At 42.3% G+C, this 20,752-nt stretch overlaps 2 protein-coding genes across 3 annotated transcripts; one reads left to right on the top strand and one right to left on the bottom strand.

Moving 5' to 3' along the window:
• Positions 1-5,583: 5,583 nt before the first annotated feature.
• LOC112561160 lies at positions 5,584-11,486 on the bottom strand. 2 transcript variants are annotated; one of them, XM_025233461.1, is made up of 6 exons: positions 11,175-11,486; positions 10,848-10,938; positions 9,600-10,010; positions 8,357-8,572; positions 7,722-7,970; positions 5,584-6,440 (listed from the first exon to the last, which is right to left on the bottom strand). In XM_025233461.1, the coding sequence occupies exons 2-6, from the start codon at positions 10,917-10,919 to the stop codon at positions 6,090-6,092; spliced, it is 1,299 nt and encodes a 432-aa protein (XP_025089246.1). In that variant the 5' UTR covers positions 10,920-10,938; positions 11,175-11,486; the 3' UTR covers positions 5,584-6,089. The 2 variants fall into 2 exon arrangements, with proteins under 2 accessions (XP_025089246.1, XP_025089245.1); XM_025233460.1 differs by having other exon boundaries at positions 6,299-7,970; positions 11,175-11,481.
• A 4,225-nt stretch (positions 11,487-15,711) lies between these two features.
• On the top strand, positions 15,712-20,413 carry LOC112561171 (sulfotransferase 1C2-like). The gene is made up of 5 exons (XM_025233484.1): positions 15,712-16,637; positions 16,962-17,503; positions 18,181-18,504; positions 18,982-19,269; positions 19,997-20,413. Exons 2-5 carry the CDS (start codon positions 17,335-17,337, stop codon positions 20,110-20,112), a joined length of 897 nt encoding a protein of 298 aa, XP_025089269.1. The 5' UTR covers positions 15,712-16,637; positions 16,962-17,334; the 3' UTR covers positions 20,113-20,413.
• Positions 20,414-20,752: the final 339 nt, after the last annotated feature.

The raw sequence follows: 20,752 nt of genomic DNA, 5'->3' as shown, positions 1-20,752 counted from the left end.
CTTTCAGGGATAAAGTAAGGAATCGTGCATGTACCTCATTAATAACATCATTTTCGCAAACTAAATAATGAAGATAAATCATTACTGAATTGCAGTGCAAATGTTCAGCAATGTGCAAAGTTCAATGTCTCCTGAAACCACAACTTAAAGGCGACCCAGATTTTGGGGATGACCTAGATCCGCCTCCTCCCTAACAATAGAACATAAAGCATCTACATGGTGCTGAAGCTGTTTTCCAGATGCAGTTCTTAACCGATGTCAGCAATATTGAAGCAAAAAGCAGAGGAAAAAGTATGCACAAACGGCATCTATTTCGATTTTTGGTCATATTTTTTTTTTATCGATTTACAGCCCGTGCAGGGCCTCGGAGGGCAAGCCCAAGAATCTGAAGTGGTAGAACGTGCAAGGCACAGACGGGCGAGCAAGATACGGAAGGTGTGTAGTGTGAACGCCGACACACAAGATACTGCGGCAGACGGCGAATGGCTTATCAGGTGAAGAAGATAGCTGGCAGAAGATACGCTTCTGGCAAGCTCTAACGCGTTCGCCATGTCAGAACCAAGTCTTCGAGGGTGCTGATCGAGCCACGATGAAAACGCCATTCACGTATAAACGGCTTTAGTGCTGGCCTTATATGGACAAAGGTTGCTACCAAACATACTTAATATGGCAACAGAGTGATCGACTATACATCCTTCAAAGGATCGTCTTAACTGAGATACGCAATGTTGAAAATCTGAACATGTTTGGCAAATGTTATGTGACAGTCTTGCGAAATCCGAGGTTGGGAGAACGCATGACCGACTGTACTTATACAGTACGTGTATTAGATATGGCAGGCATACAAATACATATATGTCTGCACATCCTCGTTGTAAAAAAAAAAACAAAACAACAACAGTTTCTTTTTAAATTTCATTCGTTGAACAACTACAGTTTTAATTCAAGAGTGATCGACATTAATAGACCAATTGCCCACATTAGGGACCATAAGAAGATATCAGCTTATATAGTAACCTTAATAACTAAGACAAAGAGTTAAAAATTCTTACTGGGACCAAATAAGGAAGTAAAGCATCCCCCCCAAAGAAAAAAATAAAAGTCTTAAAGGTGTACTGGGATGGGTTTTTTTTTTCTAATGCTGGTAAAGCTCAGTACAAGAGACTGTTGCGCAAAATCTGGGTGAAGACGTGAAACCCCTATTTGAATTCTAAATACACGTCTACAGACATTACCAAGCTTAGAAAGAGCTGAAACTCATGAAGACACGCTGTTGATTATAATATGATCCCAGTTCTTCCGGTGGCTGAGGCATTGGCAATGTGAATGTATCCAGGCACAATTATCCGGACATGTTGTTGAGCTCTTTCTGTGCATGATGTCTGTAGGCGTGCATCTCAAAAACAGAAAGGGGGGAAAGGTATTCATGTAATAATTTTTGGGAAGCTCTGAGATTTACCCGATCATTAAAAAAAATTACAACCCACTAGACCTTTAAGTCACGAGACGTAAAAGTTGTTTACATAGTCAAGTAGTTTTTGACAGTTGGCAGTGCACGCCGCGGCGAACGTCACTGAGTTGTAACGACCAGATACGATCGTCTCTCTCTCTCTTTATAACTATTTTAAAAAAAATAAAAAAAATAAATTACACGTTTGTGTAGAACATGCGTAGAGGTTGTCCGTATATCAACGTACATCCTGTATCCAGGCCTGTTCTTAGCCCCCGCGGGGCCCGAGGCAAGAGGGCATGTGCGGGGCCCTCACGCCACGATCACACGGTTTTCCATATGCCTAGTTACTATATCAATCAAAAGCGCGGGGCCCTAGGCAGATGCCTCGTCCGCCTGCCCCTAAGCACGGCCCTGCCTGTATCTAATTTCACAATACTCATCGTTAAAAATACAACTTGCTGCACAAAACTGCCACTGGATCAGGAAGACGTGTCACGGGTGTGACTTATTACTAGTATTTATTTCAGTCAAGGTACCCAAATTAATTTCTACCTTTTCCAGCTGTAATTCCATTGCTGACTTCATTTGATTCAAACCAATTGATACGCGGTGTCATTGTAGTGAAGCAGTAAAACACCTGTACTGTAAGGTTGACAGATTCACAGCTCAGTCACTTGTTCACGTTCTCTCTCTCCCCTATATTTTGTCATGTGATAACTAGTATAGGGCTATAGTGTTGGTGTCTCACTTCTGTCCCCTCCATGAAACAGGCAGTCGCGCTGGTAAGCAGACTGTCAGGAGGTTGAGTGGGTAACTGTAAGTGGTGTTTGCGAGACGGGTAGCCGGCCTTTGGCGGCACTGGACCGTCGGTGGACAAAGGGCCAGGAAGTCACCACTCTCCCCTGGGATCAGTAGGCCGTGACCGCGGACCGCTTACATCATGACGGACATAGACCAAGGTCAGATTGGAATGCGGGATGGTAGTGTCGGTACGGGGGATCTCTCAGAGAGCATTGTCAGCCTATGCCCGTTAATTATAGAAGTCCGCGGTACACCTGAAGCAGGACAATAGCGGTACCTGTAGTGTCACCCGCTGGACACAGGTAGTGAATAGGAAGCCAGACTGGACGGCGCCGTAGTCACAGATTGCGTCGCTAGTGTGGGAGGGGGTAAAGAGGGGGTGTAGTTTGGGCTGGAATAAGCCCCAGTGACCACCTGTCTATCATGTGTTGGCTATGTATGATTGGTTGTAGCTAGGTAGCAGGATGGTTGAAGGTAAGACTGAAGTATGTCTGACCAATCGCGAGAGAGGATGATCCTCGCAGACGAGGATTTAGTAGGGTGATCGGTCAAGACTCGTGGTCTTTCGCACTGGTACTCGAGGAGGAAGGTTGTAGCCGAAATCTGTTCAGGGCTGTTCAGATTCTCTGCTGCGAGTTCGTCTGGGAATCGTGACAACTCCAGCACAACCGACTCAGAGGTGTGGAAGACCCGCTCTGTCGCAGAGTGTACGACACTTCATCTCCAGTAACTGTTTGGTCGCAAACAGTAGAGGGAGGCTGGTAGATAAGTGTCGGTCCTGTTAGGCGCTGTTAAGCTTGAGACAGCAGTCCGGCCTAAGGGACGTGAGACAGACACGTGGTGGCACGCGGTGGTGCCAGAGTCTCAGCGCTTGCGAGGGAGTCAGCTACGATCGACGGAGCATCATCAACGGATTCTCGGACGTCAACATCGGAGGGGCCCCCCAAGTGACTAGAGACTTGTGTGTAAAGATAAGTGGCGTGTGGTGTGTGCAGTGTGTAGTTGATTAAGATTAGTGAATCGTGGCTCATGTTACCTAGACTAGGGATTAGGATAACGGGACACCTTAGATAACGACCGTATGATTATATTTGAAACTGTATCATTTGATGTAATTTGGATAATCCTCTCGATGATTAATAACTTTCTTTTATACACTAAATTGCCTTGAGTTGTTCATTGGGGTATGCGTGCTGGGGGCTCGAGCTAATTGAAAGTGTTAATTGATAGCAATTTAGTGTGAGAGCACGCGGTAAATGTCGACGTGATTTGGTAGAGGTATCGAGAGTGTGATAGACCGAGGGACGGAATCACAACCTCTACCATCTACACGGGCTCTTCCCCAGGAGATCGCGACATATCCCCACTCCTAGCCTTCCGAAGGTAGGATAAGATCATTGTCCAAATTTGTTTTGCGTAGTATTTTTTCGTTTTAGGCCAATGGTAGCATCTTCCAGCTGAGAAAATTAAAACTGCTCCGAAAGAACGTACACGAATCAAAATTAAAACTCTGCTTCCTTCATGTAGACGAAAAGTATATTAGCTATTGAGGGTTGAGAAAACGGTGGATTTTTTAGCAATTCTAAATCAGAAAGACAGATTAACATCCCACACAGCTTTATTTATAAGATTGTTTATTATTTATTGTAGACAATATGAAAAAAAGGCTCAACGATAAGCTGGGTCATTGGAATGTCTGTTGCTCTCGTTGGCAAGGCATACGTCAGGTAGTGAAGCAAGTTTTCCTTTCTTACTGCTTCATTCCATAGACTTAATTAATCCTTCTCTCATACCTTAAGCCCTAGCAATCCTTCTACCCATAACTGAATTGTACGAAAGCTGGGGACTTCATCTACTGACCTTCTAAATTTCCTCCTTGATTACACTCAGAGAATATTGCAACCCTTCTATAACTAACCACGAGGTAAGGTATCTGTGCTTCGTGACTACGACCCAAGGAGACCGAGCTGCATGCATGGTTCACATCTCTCTTTCTTTCCACGATTGTCAGTCCTTCTGTGCTACCAGTCTGTCAGTCTACCATCGTGTCTGCTCATCCATCCATACACCATAGGCACGCATTATATTTCTTTTTGATGGATTTTGTGCAAGCCGCATTTTTTGTAGTAAAGTGTGCGAAACAGGAGAGGGGGGTGTGTGTGTTGGTAAAGTTTGGAAGGGGTTTGACTGGTTGTCACACAACCGTACATGGCTGCTATACAGTCGGTGTCACTATTGTCAAGACTTACCAGCGATATGGAGATTATCTGAGCAAGAACATCACGCGGCCGTCATGTTCGTGTATGTGAACACTTCCTGTTGTTTTGACTTCTCGTGTGAGAGAGAGTGCATGCATGGTGTCTTAAATTCTTCACCTTTAGCTCCACGTGGACGTGTCGTGCGCACTTTGAAGAAATATCACATGTAACTCAAGTTGATGAAATGTTCGGGGTTTCATTACAATAAAATCTTGTCATGCAGAAATAGAAATTCCCTGTAAAATACTCGAGGTTAATAATACTTCGTGTGTGTGTGTGCATGTAAACAGCGGTAAAAGTAAGTGTTGTCTGTGTATAATAGTATATTAATGCGTCTGTGTGTATGCAGGTGTGAATGCGTGCACGTGCACGTCTAAAACGGTAAATATAATATACTCTTGCATACACATGAAGAAAGAATGTATGAATGCGTGTGTCTAGATGTATTGGAAGGAGAATTTAGGGAATGAATAAGCAATGCTTGTATGACTGGTTTCACTTCACCACCTATTTTTGGAAGCAGCTTTTTAAAATTTTTTATAAGTGTATATCCATAGCAAATGCTCGGGCTTAGAGCCGAGAGTTCTCCGTTACATTTCCTGTTTGCCTGTGTTGGCTGCTTCGTCTCTGTGCATCTTTAATGGCTACACATCATAAACACACTATAAGAAACGTTTATGATTCGAAACTGTTTTTATATGACCTTAATTTTTTCTGAAAGAAATCTGAATTTTTGGTCCTTACAGCTCACGTTTAGAACCGCTTAGTAATGAATTTTGTCGTGGTACTTTGCTTTGGTGTCTGTGTACTGCACAGTTCATTGCTTCAGTTCGTCACCATTGTCAGATGAATGATAACACACGTACTGTACATACATGATTAAGGCCTAAATATAAGCTGGTGTTTATCCTTCCTTGACGGCTTCCGCACGGGTCTGTGTGACATCCTGGGTGTCTAGCAGTGGAGTTGACAAATAAATTAGCTCAACTGCGTGACCCAGAAAGAGGTTTTGTGTTTCCACATAAAGGTCGATCGACATGTCGTCTTAACATTTTCGAGAGCGAGAGTGCATTAAATCATAAAATAATTTATTTTCATGCGTGATGTGAAAAACGAGTCAAACAAAATGTGTTGAACAGTTCTTGGCTGATATTCTTCTCATTTTTCTTTCACTTAAAGTTGCGGAGTACTATAATAAAAAAATTAAAGATAGAACACATATTTCTTAACAAAGCCATGTAACAATGAAAATGGATTTTAAAAAAAATGATCACAATTAAGTGTCGGACAATCACTATTTCAAGAGCACATACAGCTCAAGTAATAAAATCGCTGGGAACTTTTGAAAGGGTGTGCAGTGCCACTGGTAATAGAACCGATGAACAACAACGCCAGGTCAGTGTCTGACCTCGGGCTGCACACAGCTGCGCGTCCTTGACCTCCTGTCCGATTACTCGAGACTGACATCCTCGTCATCCGAACCGATTTGCGACTGTCGATGGCCGAGACAAATATGAGTTGCAGAAGCTTTTTTTTTTTTGTAAATTTTTTGTGCACTTATTTTCTTTTATTGTTAACTAAAATACGACGAAAGCGCACGAGTGTGCATGCACAAACAAAGAGCGCGCAGACATACACACAGGAAACTGAATGAGAGGGAGAGCTGCACTCTCCAGGCTATTTGAGTCACCGGATCCTGAGCCACGAGCCAAGGAAATGTTTTCCCCCTTAAACTTCAGGCCAGAGGTGCGCTGAGCACAAACGGCTTTAGAGTCTCTGGCGCTCCGTTTTCTTTGGTTTTGCGAATTTGTTTGCTGTCGACAGCCAGGCGATGAGCTCCGTGCCAGCCGAGACCGGCGTGTGCCATGAGAAGTGAACTCCGCCAACTCTTGCGGACGAGGGAGGGGGAAGTTCTCTCCCTTGTATCGCTGTGCAATGAGGATGAGCAATGAGACAGTTTCAGCAGGCTGTTTATGTTAGAATGTTAAATTATTACTCTATTAAATTATTATGAGTTATTTGAAATAAACGTTTCACTAAAATTACATTCATTTTCAAATTAATCACAGACAGTTTGCAGAATCCATAACGTACTTTTTTTCTTAAAAATTTGAGAGCAGTTCGCATTTATGACACAAAAATTATACATTTTTGCCAATGAACTGCCAATAAACTGCCAATTGCACTAACTGCACACACACATCAGAACATTTACCCTTTATAACTCGAATTCACTCTAGAACATCTTTCCTGTTACATGAATAAGTCTGGAACTACTAACAAGTCTTATAGGGCACACACATTATTTCTGAATCCTCCGAGATTTCAGTGGATGTTGAACTCGCCTTTGTTGCTGTTTTTCTATTTCTATAAGACGCCATGCTTGAGATTACAATAAGTGCACATAAAAAGTTCGAACATCGCTCCTTTCACGTTCGAATTTTGTTGTTGGCTGTAGTTGTTTCCAAATCAATGGAGAGATTCATCCTATAAGTATTTTACCATCTCATCCCGCTTACCATCCTGAACTTTTATAAAGTCATTTTATTTTATTAGCTGACAACAGTTTAATGTCTTTTATTGTCTGACGAAGTTAGAGATGTCAGCTGTCAAAGCTTGCAGTCCAGAAACTCAAAAAGTTTTTATTCTTGACGGTCGTCGAAGTCTGCATTCTGGGTGAGCATCAAAGTCTGCATTCTGGGTGAGCATCAAAACCTACATTCTGGGTGGGCATCAAAGCCTACATTCTAGATGAGCCTCAAATTATGCTTTGCAGACGAGCGTCAAAGTCTGCATTCCAGATGGGTGTCAAAGAAATGAGGCGGGAGATGGACGTGGCGAGAGACCATCAGAACTGACAACCAGAAAGGAGCCACCCACCAGAGGGCAAGGTAGTCCTCAGGCACAACGTTGATTACGAGCCAGGTGACCCAGTGCATGCTCAAGCTGTATGCCACGAGGGCCAGGTGCGTGACGGCGTATCGCCAGTGTCCACCCGAGTAAGCGTAGCGGCACATCTGGAAGGCCAGCATGGTCAGCAAGACTGCCAGGACGCACCACACCCAGGCATCACGCCAGCCGAAGAAGTAGCCATACAGCGTCAGGAAGTAGCAGAGGTTGTCGATACCGTTGAAAAGGACGCTCTCCACCTCCAGCATGTTCACGAGCATGAGTGCCCAGTAGCTGACGGGCTCGTACAGCGTACTTACCACGCGCCGTAACCTCGGGCTGTCCAGCGGGCGCCAGTAGGGCAAGGTGAGCGGTGGCCGTAGTTGTCCCATTCCCAGGCTGACCCTCGAGTGGTAGTGGCCATGGTGTAGAAACTGGCCGGCGGTCAGGTAGATGGCGTGGTCTGCGCTGAGACGCACTACGGGGGCGCCACTGGAGCCCGGGCACGTGGGAGCGTCGTACATCACCGGCACCATGCTATGTCGTCTAGTCAGCTTGCCAAATGACACCTGAGAGAGAGAGAAAAGAGAAAGAAATAGTGAGAGAAATAAAAATTGTGGTCAATTTGCCAAACGACATGCAGCTGGTCAGCGTGCTTTCACGGACAAAATAATCTCGTACAGAGTGAAGCAACTTCAGTTTCAGTTTTAAAAGTCTTCTCTGTTAACAGAACTGTGTATTTTTTTAAAACTCAAACCCTTAGAACTATTATTTTATTTGACAGAAACGCTTTACACATAAAGCAACATTTCCTTGATCCCTTCGAGGCTTGCAAACCTTCCTGTACCCCAGCCCCTACCACCATCCCTCTTTCCAAATCAAACTGCATCACACAAATTGAATATTTATCTCAACTGACAATCAATGGCGGCTGAAGTAGCCAGACACTCGCTACCTGTTTCGGCCGCCCGTGGGGGTGAGAGATGATAAGAACATCGACTGTGTTCTTCTGACGATACAGGAGGCGAGACAGAGAGAAGTTCCGCCACGCAAACCTGTCGTCCACGCGATCGTCGGTGAGGGGGAAGAACTCCTGCATGGGCAGCGCCAGCGCGAAAGATGAGTAGTCCATCGACCACACCGAGCGGAAGTGACGAGAGCTACCAGGGCACTGCACAAGTACACAAGTCACACGGATCTCAAGAAGTTTTTATTATTATTAAAAGGGATAGGCCCAGGAAAGATTAGCATGGAATGCAACAGCGTTCGAATATCTTTTTCACTAAAAAAAAAAAAAAGACCGGTAGGTAAACTTGAAAAGGGTGGATGAGGTAAAGCGAGTTGTCAGTTTTCAGCAGCCTGTGTGAACAGCTGATGGCGAGCCATAACTTAACGGTAATCTAAATGATGCGTGGATCATGGCAAATTGTAACTTTACAGAATGTACAGAAACGGATTCTATAATTTCTCTCTCTCTCTCTCATATATGCAAACACGCACACACATGCATGAACAAGAAACACACACAAATGGATTCCCTTCTGTTTGAGGTAGAGGGCTGGCACGTCGCGCATCTTTCGGAGGAGACCATGTGGCAGGTAACAGGTAAAGGGCATTGGTAGCTTGGATGGACGCACACCTGGCAGGGTCAATAATTGCCGGTCATGCCGAGTAATAGGGAGGTGGGATCTAGAGTATGGGAAGGTTGAAAGCTCTTTCTCGAACGATCGACTGGCTAAGTATATATTGTGAGAATTCGTTGGAGAAAATTAGAGGAGCTTTGGTTCTGTAAGATAGTGGTGCTCTGAGGATTTAGCTTCGTGCGGTCCCTGGACAGCTCCCAGCAGCCAGTATTCTCTCATGTGGTTCCTGTATCTGGCCAGTGTGCAGATATGTTCTGGCTCATGGTCGGGGGGCTTTGTACTATATTGTACTTTTTTTAAGGCTCAGATTGTTTTCAAATCATCGTCAATCGTTCATCGTCAAATCGCTTTCATTGTCAATCGTCATTGTTTGTCAGTCTTCAATCGTCAACCATCATCAATCTTCAAACCTCTTTCAATCGTCAGTCTCCATAGTCACTCTTCAGTCGTCAATCTCCCTTACTTTAAAACCCTTCTTCTGCACTTAACTCTCCAACATCGTGCTCACGCTCCAACAAACAATAAACAAGAAAGTCCCGTTCAGATTTACCGCACCTTGAGTACAGACGTGCCGCCGCTGACCTCTTTGTCATAGAAAAAAGTGACCATCGTGTTGTCCGCCTCGAAGCAGTCGAAGACCACGTGCTTGCACGTGTGCACCACGGCGCCCCAGCGCGGGTGAAAGGTCACGAAGCCTGTGCCAACATGGCCGCCAGGACGTGGCGCACCTGCACGCGCGCTACTCCGCTTTTTGACCGTCAGTTTAACGACGCGCCGACCCACAGCCTGAACGTCAGACAGCACTTGCTGGTGGCGCCACCCGTCGGGCAGCTGGTGGAGCTGCAGGTCAGTAATGGGAATATATCTGGGATGGTTCTCCTCTGATTTGAAGCAGGACCGGGCCCAGCTGTCCCCTTCAGATAGAAAAGTTGGTTCGATCTCTGGTATCAGTTTAGGTTTGGGACTCTGTTAACAGAAGAAGGAAAGAATGAATAAGCAATTAAAAAATGAAGAAGAAATGATGCCTTCATCGACTCTAAAGAATATTGAGGAAGAAGGAGAAGAATCAAGTTTAAACCCATAGTATGGCGTGCTAACCAAATGTGCCACGGGGTCCACCACATCAAAAGCAAATTAAAAATAACTTAGAGTTTACAAAGAGTAAAATAATTAAATAATAGACTCCCGAAAATTAATTAATTTGAAGTAAGAAAATATTATAGCATAAAAGTAGCATAAATGAAATTAAAACAATATGTATATGGAGCCTTTGATTTCATTTTGTTTTACTTATTCAAAAGAAGGAAATAATTCAAAACTAAAATTCTGAACATAAAGGTTAAACAGTTTATTTAAATAAAAAATATTAACTACCAAAATAAGTTAATAGAAAGTGAACAAGAAAATTATATGTAGATACCATTCTCCTAATTTCAGAGGAATGTTACTCTTTAAAAATGATATTTTTTTGCTTGGGCATAGTTTTTATTTAACGGATTAGTCATTGAAACACAATGAGTTGTAATAAGTAAGGACAAGTGCTAATTTGAATCTCTAAGCTATTTATAGCAGCGTTTCTACTCATGGCGTCGCTTATGCTCAGAGGATGGCGAGAGTTTCCATAGTGACACCTGTTGCTGTGCTCTTGAAACACAGACATCCACGCAGAAACACATCTCCTCCTCCTCTTTCACGGTCACAGTAGAAGAGATGCTTGTCTAAATTCTCGGTCTACCCTCAAGGTTACAACTTTTCTTCCAATGGCACAAAGAAGTGGTCAAGAGCAAATAATAGAACGCCTACCTCGCTGGCAGGAAAAACATCTTGCAACCACCTTCTCCACGTAGAGTATCCTGAGTTAGCATCTGATACCATACTGTGCTGCTGCTGGCAACTGAAAGAGAGAGAGAGGGAAAAAATAGATTATCCATGAGGTTGGAAAAAATTTAGCAATGACAATCATACAGCTGTAGTGGAAACGCATCTGATGTATTGTCTGAAAGGGACAGTGATTTTGTCATGTTTTTAAAAAGCGGAGGGGGATGCTTTCAGTGAAAGCAGAGGGTAGAAGGTCTTCTTGCAATGGCCAACCACACAGGTGATCAAAATTAAAGAAGTTTGAGATGGTACCTGTAGCCGATGCGAAGGTCTCGCTCCTCGAAACTGTTTTGTCTGAGCGAGGAGGACTGGTCGCCGTCACCGCAGCGAAATTCAAAGGAGGCTGGTGTTGGAGTTAGTCATCACTCCTCAGCAGAAAATAGCAGCAGGTTTCCCCACATGAGTGGACTTCTGCGCAATTGTAATCTGAACACCAAAACCGACTGCAACTATGGTGGTTGTGCTTATTGTGGTGGTGATGGTAGCGGTCGGATCTTGATACGATTCAGCTCTCGTGCAGCTCTCAACCCGGACACTGCAGCACTGCGAACAGATTTCTCCAGAAAAACAAAACTATTTTTAGATTGTGGGAAATCACCGAAACCCTCACTTTATGCATGGCCACTTACTGTACATCTTCTCTTTGCCTTTCTTTTTTTTTCTCTCTCTCTCTGTCGTATACTTAACTCGCATTGAATGTAATCAGAGCCACCGAAAAACAGCTCGGCCCCAGGACAAACGACCCTGCCGACACCCTTTGCATCAATCATTAAGACATTACCTTTTACATTTCGTTTAGTAACATGATACAGACAGCAGACGACAGGAAAGGTGCACACAAGGAGAATATACACCACTGCATGAGATTACAGGGCTTCTGCTTACGCAAAAAATTGCGTACAGTACGCATTAAAAGTTCGGGGGTTCAATTTCGTCTGAAAATATGTTCTTTTAGCACCTGGACAATGTGATTTTCACGTTAATTATTTTTGTTTTAATGACAGAGGTTAAAAACCTAGCACATCAAAAATTCTTTCTCGAAAGATATTTGATAAAAGTTCTGCTCAAAGAGACCTGACAACCCCCAAAACTTGTTTACATTGTTTGTAAGCTGTGCACATATGTCGGTATGTAATATGTACATCTTGATGTACTTCTGCGCGTGTGTGTGTCCACACTCACACCATGCATGCAACTTTGTAGAAATGTAAGACTCAACTGGATGAGTTGGTTATCACCAGTGCAAGAAAAAACTTTTCCAAAATGTAAATCATGCAGGGGCGGCTGTTTCGGAGCCCCAATAAAAATTGTCACAATAAAGGACACATTGACAATTAAACAATGATGAAAAAAAACCAAGCAAAACTTTCTCAAAGTTTTTTTTATTACTGATAGTCAATGCAGTGTCTTCATTTAAGACAAGATTAAGAGTAACAAATGCGAAACAATATTTTTATTTACATGATTACTAATACATACTAGTACATCTACTACTAACAATAAATGTATATTTTACAGTGCTCTACCACAACATTAGTGCCATCCTAATCAAGTACTTGAACAATATAAACAATTGAACTTATAAAACAAGTGATCAAAACAATTAGCCAAAAACAATGTAACAACAAGAGAAGACCAAAAACCAAAGTTTAAAGTTCAATATTTTATTCACATCACACCCGCTTCTGATCTTTTTGAATATTCTCTTGTTACCACTAGAACTGATCTTACAAAGACAAACGAAACAAGTAATGTGTTCAGCTACATGGACTCCATCATGTGATGACTCCAGAATTAATCACTTTACATGAGCAAAACAAGCTGATGCTGAAAGATAATGGATAGGAATATATTTACTTACTTGCCGATAATGTCATGTTGACTTGAGGAAGCAAATCTCTTGCAATTACGTATATATCACTACTGCTACTGCTGTTATTGTTGTTGCTACTACTACTACTACCACTGATAACATTTCTATAGCGCATTCCCCACTAAGCAAATGCAAGAATATAATGTTCCAGTGTCTTTGTCAGCTTCTCTGCTCTTATGTCTTAAACGAGAAAAGAGTTTATCACAAAAGGTTATACACAGTGGACAGAAAGAAAAAAACACGAGCAATGCATCTAACATTTCTCTTTAACATTTGTGTACATCACGATGACATCTTGATGTGAAGAGATTAATCAGCGTTCATTTATTCTTTGGATGATGGTTCGTGAGTTTGAACCCAGAAATGAAATATCAAAATCAAGTTCAGAATAATTTCTACAGCATTTATGTTCACCCCACCCACCCAACCTTTCTTTCCTCCACTCACATCTTCGATGTTTCACTTTCGACCCTCTCCCCTCACCTTGTCCCCAACTTTTAAGGAGGCCAGCATCACTAGCATCGAAGATCACACGAGTTTTCTCAGCAACTAGACAAATATGGCGGACCACACTTTTTGACCTGGAATGTTGGGGATCGAGACGAGTTTGCCTAGCCTAAGCTCTGGTTCAAATACTGGAAACACAGTGGTTAACTTTTCACCGCTGACCTCTCTGTCCTCGATTTTGACGAGGTTTGACGAGATGAAGCTGCGCAGGAGACGAGGTCATTTGAACCTGACCACTTTTCTGTAACGAAAGTTTTGACCCTGAGTTCGTCCTCCTTCGAAAGTTCATTAACAAAAACAGTTGGAGACAGTGACTCTTCCCCTCCCCCACCTCCACACGTAGAAGCGTTATCTCTCGTAGGGCGCCTGGACGGTCTCGGAAAGTGTTCAGAGAAATGTGCCGTGTCAATGTAAGTCAAAAATTGTCACACTGACATCAAGGCAGGGTGTCAAATTAAGCTCTTTTAGTGTTCTCTTGCACGTACCCGTTTCTGATTCGCCCGGTATTGTCGTATTGTAGGAAACTTGGTTGACAACAGTCATCGCTGGATGAATAAGAAAAAGAAGTTAGAACGAAGAGAGAGAAAGTGAAACGAAGAAGAAGGAAATGATGATGATTAAAAAAGAAGAACAAAAGGATTCTTCTTTTCATTATTCCTTTTTCTTTACTTCCTGCTTTATTTATTTGTGTGTCCCTTTCCCCCCTCCTAACCTCTTTTTATTCTGTTGTCGTTATCAGTGTCTGACAGGACATCCAGCATCACAAAGAAAGAAAGATATATCGGTCGCAAACTGCATAAATGTCTATTTGTGTGTTGCACGTGAAGATAAAAATGGTGCCTCCTCCTTCTGAAGACCAGCAGACCGGTGAAGTAGGCCAATTCCATCTTTAGACAAGTTATTTTAGTTTTCGCCAGACCTCATCAAGGACACTTTAAAAATGTCTTTAACTCCACTTACCTTGGACGTTATCTCACTAAACTGAGACAAATTATGGAGGATGAAAATGTCTTTCTTCTTTTTAAAAAAATAACCTTCTTTCTCTGGACCCTGAAGGAGGGCGATTTTAGAATAATTTTCTGAAAGCTGGTTCTGTTAGCGAAGTATTTTAAACTAATGTCTCGGGATCTTCAGTGTACAATGGTTTCATAGCCTAGTCTAAAATCTTGAAATGTATTTTTTAATTTACAGCGTTGATTGCTGGCTGGAATAAAAAGGGTGCAGAAAGGTTATAAAGATGTGTCACAATGACCCAACATTTATCTGCCTCCATTTGTCGTTCAAGATATGCATTTATTTTAACTTTCTCTTCTTTTCTTATATGCTCTTGTTTAAAGCGAGGACAATTCTCATTTAAAGTTTTTTTCTTTGATATCTACAACATTGTAACCTTTATTGCCGATGATCTACCTCTTGACCTGATGACTTTGTGACCAGCACGTGGAATTCACGTGCACTGCACGCTCTTAGGAAAGTAAAGATTTTTCCAATTATTTTCTGAAGAACAAAATATCCTATTTTTAAAACTGTTTTAAATAATGACTTGATCTCATTTGTAAGCGATGAGATTTGGCTTTCACCCAGGAGCGGGAAAGGGGATATATTCTGTTCCTCCGAGTTACACTTTGTGAGGTTTTCCCCTTTCCCTGTCCAATTCCCCATCTGTGCACTTAACATAAGTTACATGCACATGGAGTTCATTTGTTTGACTGCAAGACTTGTTCACAAACCTTTCGCAAATTTTTCACACCAACAATGAAAGACTTTGATAACGATTACCTAATGAAGATGACTCTAAAGAACGTTATTAGCTGCTCAAAGTGCCGCCATCAGACCTCCCAAGTGTCCCAACAAGTCTCATTGTTTGGACACTGTATTGACAAACACGCTTGCACTAAGCTCAGAATGTTATCCAAAGTGAACATGTCCTGAACACTCGTCCCATAAAAAATATTGGCTTCCTCCGACCTTCACACTTGCTTCTGTAAACTTGGTCAAACGTGTTCCCCCCTCCCCGATGTGAAGAAGAGACTTATCAGTGCAAGAAGGGCAAAGTTTTTTCACCTCACGTAGTCTCCGTTGCTTGAGGTGGGGGGGGGGACCTTAATCGGAGAATCTTATTAATTTTTACTTTATCGTGTCTTGCTACTACCATTTTTGAGATAAGCTATGACAGGTTAAGTGCAGACTACCTGCCCAGCAGGAACCGGAAAGAGTACATACAAAGTACACTTGGCATCATTCATTGGTTTGTTAGACCGTCTTTCCAGAGGTTAAAATTAATTGAAATAATCGACTGGCTCAAGCTCACCAGGTACTTCCTCTCTCTTTCTCTTTACCTTTTGCTGAATATTTCTGGGAAGTAGAAAGGAACCGGACCGTCGAATAAGTCCCTCGTAAAAACCCTGGAACTAAAATACAGTATGTACTTTCCACTAACAAAGTTGATAGGTAACGAAGCTATAATTAGCTCTATGTTTTGCTTTCCTACCTACCGAAAATAAACAACAACATAAGAAATATGTGCATCAGCTAGGGTTCCATGGTAGAGAGATGGGACGCACAGGTACTGTTCCCTCCTCTTCGTCCATAAGTGCACAGAAGGTCTGCTACCTATATAAAATTATAGACACATAATCTATGTTTGATAAGAAAGTGTAATTTCCAAAGGAATTCAAGCCAGGATTGGCCTATTGTAGTAATATGGGGCTTCGCTTGCTGAGCGGTCAGAACACAATTTATTTATAGAGCACACCCACATGAGTACATCCACGTTAAAATCGCAAAATTGTTAAAACTGAGTGCAATAAATCCAGTGATGAAAGAGAGAAGTCGGTCAATGTTTATGCTAATTAAAATGCAAAGTGGCACTGACACATTTAAAGTTCACGTGCTTAGCTGATGACCACGCCGAAGGGTAGTGATCAATTATAGAAAATGGAGAACACAGACATGCCAGATAAGCGGGGAAAAAGAAAATTTAGAAAGGCACACAAGAATGCCGGCAAATATTAAAAAATATATATTTGATCACTTACATCACGGCGTCCCATGGGTGTCTTCATGGGTGGCCTCGACACCTGCACTGGAAGTTTTACACACGACTCCTCGCGGGCTGGTGAGCACTATATATACATAGGGAGAGGCAGACAGCGATAACATTATCAAAGACTGTGCGGTTACAGTAAGCTCACTTTGGCTCTCTCAGTGGGTACTGAACAACTACGTGCTGAAAATAATAAGAACAGTTGACATCTACGTGCTGGGTGTACGTCCCGTATTACGACGACGAAGTGTTGCTGTCGTCTGCTTGTGTCTCCATTCCGCCATTTGCAGTGAGAACTTTTTCTGAGTTATTATAACTCTAGTGTCTTTATGCTGAACATATCTGTTATCTTAAAAAAAATGTAGAGGCTGGAGGAAAAAAAAAGCTTAAATTAATGAGCAAGCGAAGTTTAATAATATCTTGAATGATCATTTTCCAACCGTTCCTCGATAATACAAAATATTTGAGTAATAGAAGAAGTTCGCTACCAAAATCTCAAAAATTCTTTCTTTGTTGCTAAGGATTTTCCAGCCTAATCGTTTTCATATTTCATTTTTCTTGATGAAATCCACGGAGCTTTTCTTTTAATTTTTTTTCTTCTTTTGTCGTTCAGAATTCGACACGAAGTCAGCCACAATGGCATCACCATCATTAATCTCTCTTCTAAGTCGTCTTCTCTACGTTCATCGAGAGAAAAGCGTACATTGGCAAGGGTGTACGTGACCCCCTGTAGTCGCCTCTGACATTTGTGACCCTAACCATTTTTACGTGACGTGCATCGTCTGACGTGAACGTTTTCTGAAAGGATCTCCGTTGGACCGGATCTGCCCAGGGAGAAAGCCTAGGAGAACTCTTCAGAAAAAAAAAACCTTGTGATTAAGAAAAACAAATCTTTTCATCCACCCCAATATCGATGGTGCTGCTGCTGCTGGTAGTGCAGTCAGTTAACTTCCGAACCAGCAACATTTTTGCAGCCCAGACACGAGATGCCAGCTCGACTGTTCACAGACGGGAGGGGCGCCAGCCTGGAACTGGAGGAAATCGAGGGCTGCTGTATCCTGTTTTCCAACGACCACGTGGAGCAGCAGCTCAAGCAAGTCCGGCGCATGGACGTGCGTGATGATGACGTCATCCTCTGCACGTACCCGAAGGCTGGTCAGTGCGCCGCCTTTATTTTTCTCTCCTTTCAATTTGAGATCTCATCGACACTTCAGAGCCCTGCATCCACTAATTTCTATCAATTCGTGCTTCATTTCCGGTCGTCAGATCGTTTTGCATATTGTTTTTTTTTTTTTTTTTTGCTCACGTGAGCTGAACGCTTGTTTCTCGTGATTTTTGGGGAAGATGCTGTAATGAAAAGCTGTCTGACTGAGTTCAGTAGACCTCAGATAAATATTATCAATTGGCAGTCTGATAATGATGCCCTAAAGTTTCCGGAAGATCTGAACTGCCAAGAAGGGTGGATTCGACAGTAGTCCTATCCTTCACGCAGTTCGAAGGCGAATGAAATAACACTCAGACTGTCCAAATAGGAAACAAAAATTCTGCACAGTGATAATTGGAATTTAACGATTTCTGCAGTAAACATTGGCGAAGTTCGTAGAGGGTAGCTGGGGAGGGGGATTTTTACGTTTATTAAACACAATCCGAGAAAGGCCACCCGTATCTGGATAAACAGACAGAACCCTGCTTGTGCTGTAGAAAGTACAACCCGCTGATACAGATGTAAACCACTGTATGTGCTTCTCGAAAGAAAACTTAATTATAGCATATAATAATTATCATCAGCAGCATCATCATACTTGAATGCCTCTCGCTTTATCCTGATACAGGCACTCACTGGATATGGGAAATACTGTCCATGCTAACAAGCGGCACCAGTCTGTACTGCCAAGAAATGAAGAAGAGTTTTATGCTTGAAAACGCTGACCTCGCCAACGTGAACTCCCAGCCTTCACCACGCGTGCTCAACACCCACCTGCTGCCCCCGACTCTTCCTGAGACAACGTGGACCAGCCAGGCTCGTCTGGTTGTCTTCCATCGCAACCCCAAAGACAGCGTGGTCTCTCTGTACAGCATGGCACGCCAAGTCACCTTCAAGTCGGCCTTTGAGGGCTCCTTTGATGGCTATGCTGAGTTGTTCTTAAAAGGAACAGGTATGCTTATCAAATATTTGTTGAAATCAGTCGAAAGGTTACATGGGTTACAGATAATTTGTAAAAAATTTAAAAAAGGTCTGAGTTAAGCTGATTCAAAATAATAGCAGGATTATTTTAAAAAATATATAAAAGGACAGTGGATCATGGTATTAAAGGTAGCTCACATTTAACGTGTTTATTATCAAATCAAATCAGACTTTATTGTCTGCCAAGGAGACCCAAGACAGAAATTTTTCTTTTGCTCACAAGGGCAGGCATACATACAGACATTTAACACACAGTTAGGAGTAAAGATACATTATCATGGCAGTTTGGATCTAAATTTAAATTTGGATTTAAAACTAAAGAATTACCCTTCCTTAAATCCTCTGGTTTCGCTTGACATACCGTCTGGTCACTCGGGTGTGACGTGGGACAACAACAACAACAACCAAACCAAAACAAAACAAAAAAACACACCTTTGGCTGTTGTAGTTCCTTACGGATCCTGGTTCGATTATGTGCGAGCGTGGGAGGACGTGCGCATGCGCCTGCCCAGTCACCGGATATACGTGGGTTGCTACGAAGACATGCACCGAGATCCGGTTGGGGAGGTCAGCCGACTCGCTGAGTTCCTTGAGGTAGGAGCCAGCCAAGACTTGTGTCGAGACATAGCATCGGCCTGCAGCTTCCAGAGGATGAAGATAGCTGCCGAAAAAAAACGTGGCGCGAAGGAATCTCGGGATTTCTGGAAGCCGAATGCCACGGGCATTTTCAGGAAAGGTAATCCAGAGCTTCAACGAGCTTCAGTTGTGTGACTTATCTATAATCAGTCATTAGAAAACAATGGCACTCGACGGTCCTTTCATGCTTGTAACTAATGTCAGCATCGTGAGCGAAGACCCTTGACCATCGTATGTATTTCTCTCGTTAGTCTACCAAGAGAAGGCGAGGGAAAGGGACCACGTATGCATACATGTCTGCCTATATATATACTCATTATTAGTCTATGTACTAGCATTACAAGGTCTGTGTGGGAGTTTGGGTTATCTGCTGTGGATGAACTTATGGTTATGTAACCTAGGCTATATGTAATGTAAAGCTCTGAGCAAATATTTTTGGAAAGTGCTATAATAAATTGTCATTTATTTTATTCCTAAGGCGAATGGACGTGTGCATGTTTTTATTCCATGCAATCACCTTAAATTTCATTTTTCATCCATACCCTATCATTTAGGGATTTCCATCAGTCTGAGAATAGCTGCAGTAAAGCGTTACACAAGATGAAATAATTCTACTGTGAAAAATTGTCTTTTGTTTCCCCTTTGATCAGGGAAAGTGAGTCTGTGTTTGCGTGTGTGCGGAGGGATTGAAGTGAGATGGTCAGTGATCATTCTGCGAAAACTCAAGGGAACGTACGCTTCAAATGAGTTAATGTCATTGTCTGCTTTGTATACCTTGAACGAATCTATTCAACAGACATTCTGAACATATATTTCTATTTTAACAGGACAGGTTGGGGACTGGAAAAACTGGATGACACAAGAGCTGAGTGAAGCGTTTGACCAGGAATTTAACCAAAAATTAGCCGACTTAACCCATCTTCACTTCACTTTCGAGCTCTGAAGTATTTTTGTATTTCGTGTGATTTTCACAACCTGGAAATATACTTATAATTTTATTTACATATACCTTTCTTGTCCTTTGTTTGACTGGACTCCACATGAATGATGTACATATAGCACTAGTCGTATGATCCATAACTAGGGATATCTTTAGAATACGCAAGTATGTGTAGATGCATGCATGCATACAGAAATAATATTGTGTTTATTAAATTGGTTTTCTGAAGTTCTCATGTTTTCAGAATTGCTGGTGATTGGCCGCAATTTCTTCTGTGATAACCAAAAACATAAACATGAAAACCCATCTCCATACTTGATGCACGGTGGTCCCCATTAGAACTAATCATTATTACTAATTAGAATAATAAAATCCTATAAATTTTTTAATAGATAAAAAGGGTAGAAGAAGACATTTTATTTTTTTTAGTAATTTCTGAATGTCTCGCCTTGCATCCTACACTTTAAGCTGCACCTTTTTCTTCTTTCTTTTGAAGAGGTAATAGCTAGGCAAGAAGTTATTGAAGACGAGCACAAAAAAACCGAGTTAATAACACACGTGCATTTGTTCGAACGCCTGCTGCAAGTCAACAAGCAGTAGGCTGATATCATCTAAAGAGAACTACAACAGATGTAAACTGAAA

The sequence above is a fragment of the Pomacea canaliculata genome, linkage group LG4 (assembly GCF_003073045.1).
Source record: "Pomacea canaliculata isolate SZHN2017 linkage group LG4, ASM307304v1, whole genome shotgun sequence".
NCBI lineage: Eukaryota > Metazoa > Mollusca > Gastropoda > Architaenioglossa > Ampullariidae > Pomacea > Pomacea canaliculata.
This window is presented reverse-complemented; position numbering and strand designations above follow the sequence as displayed.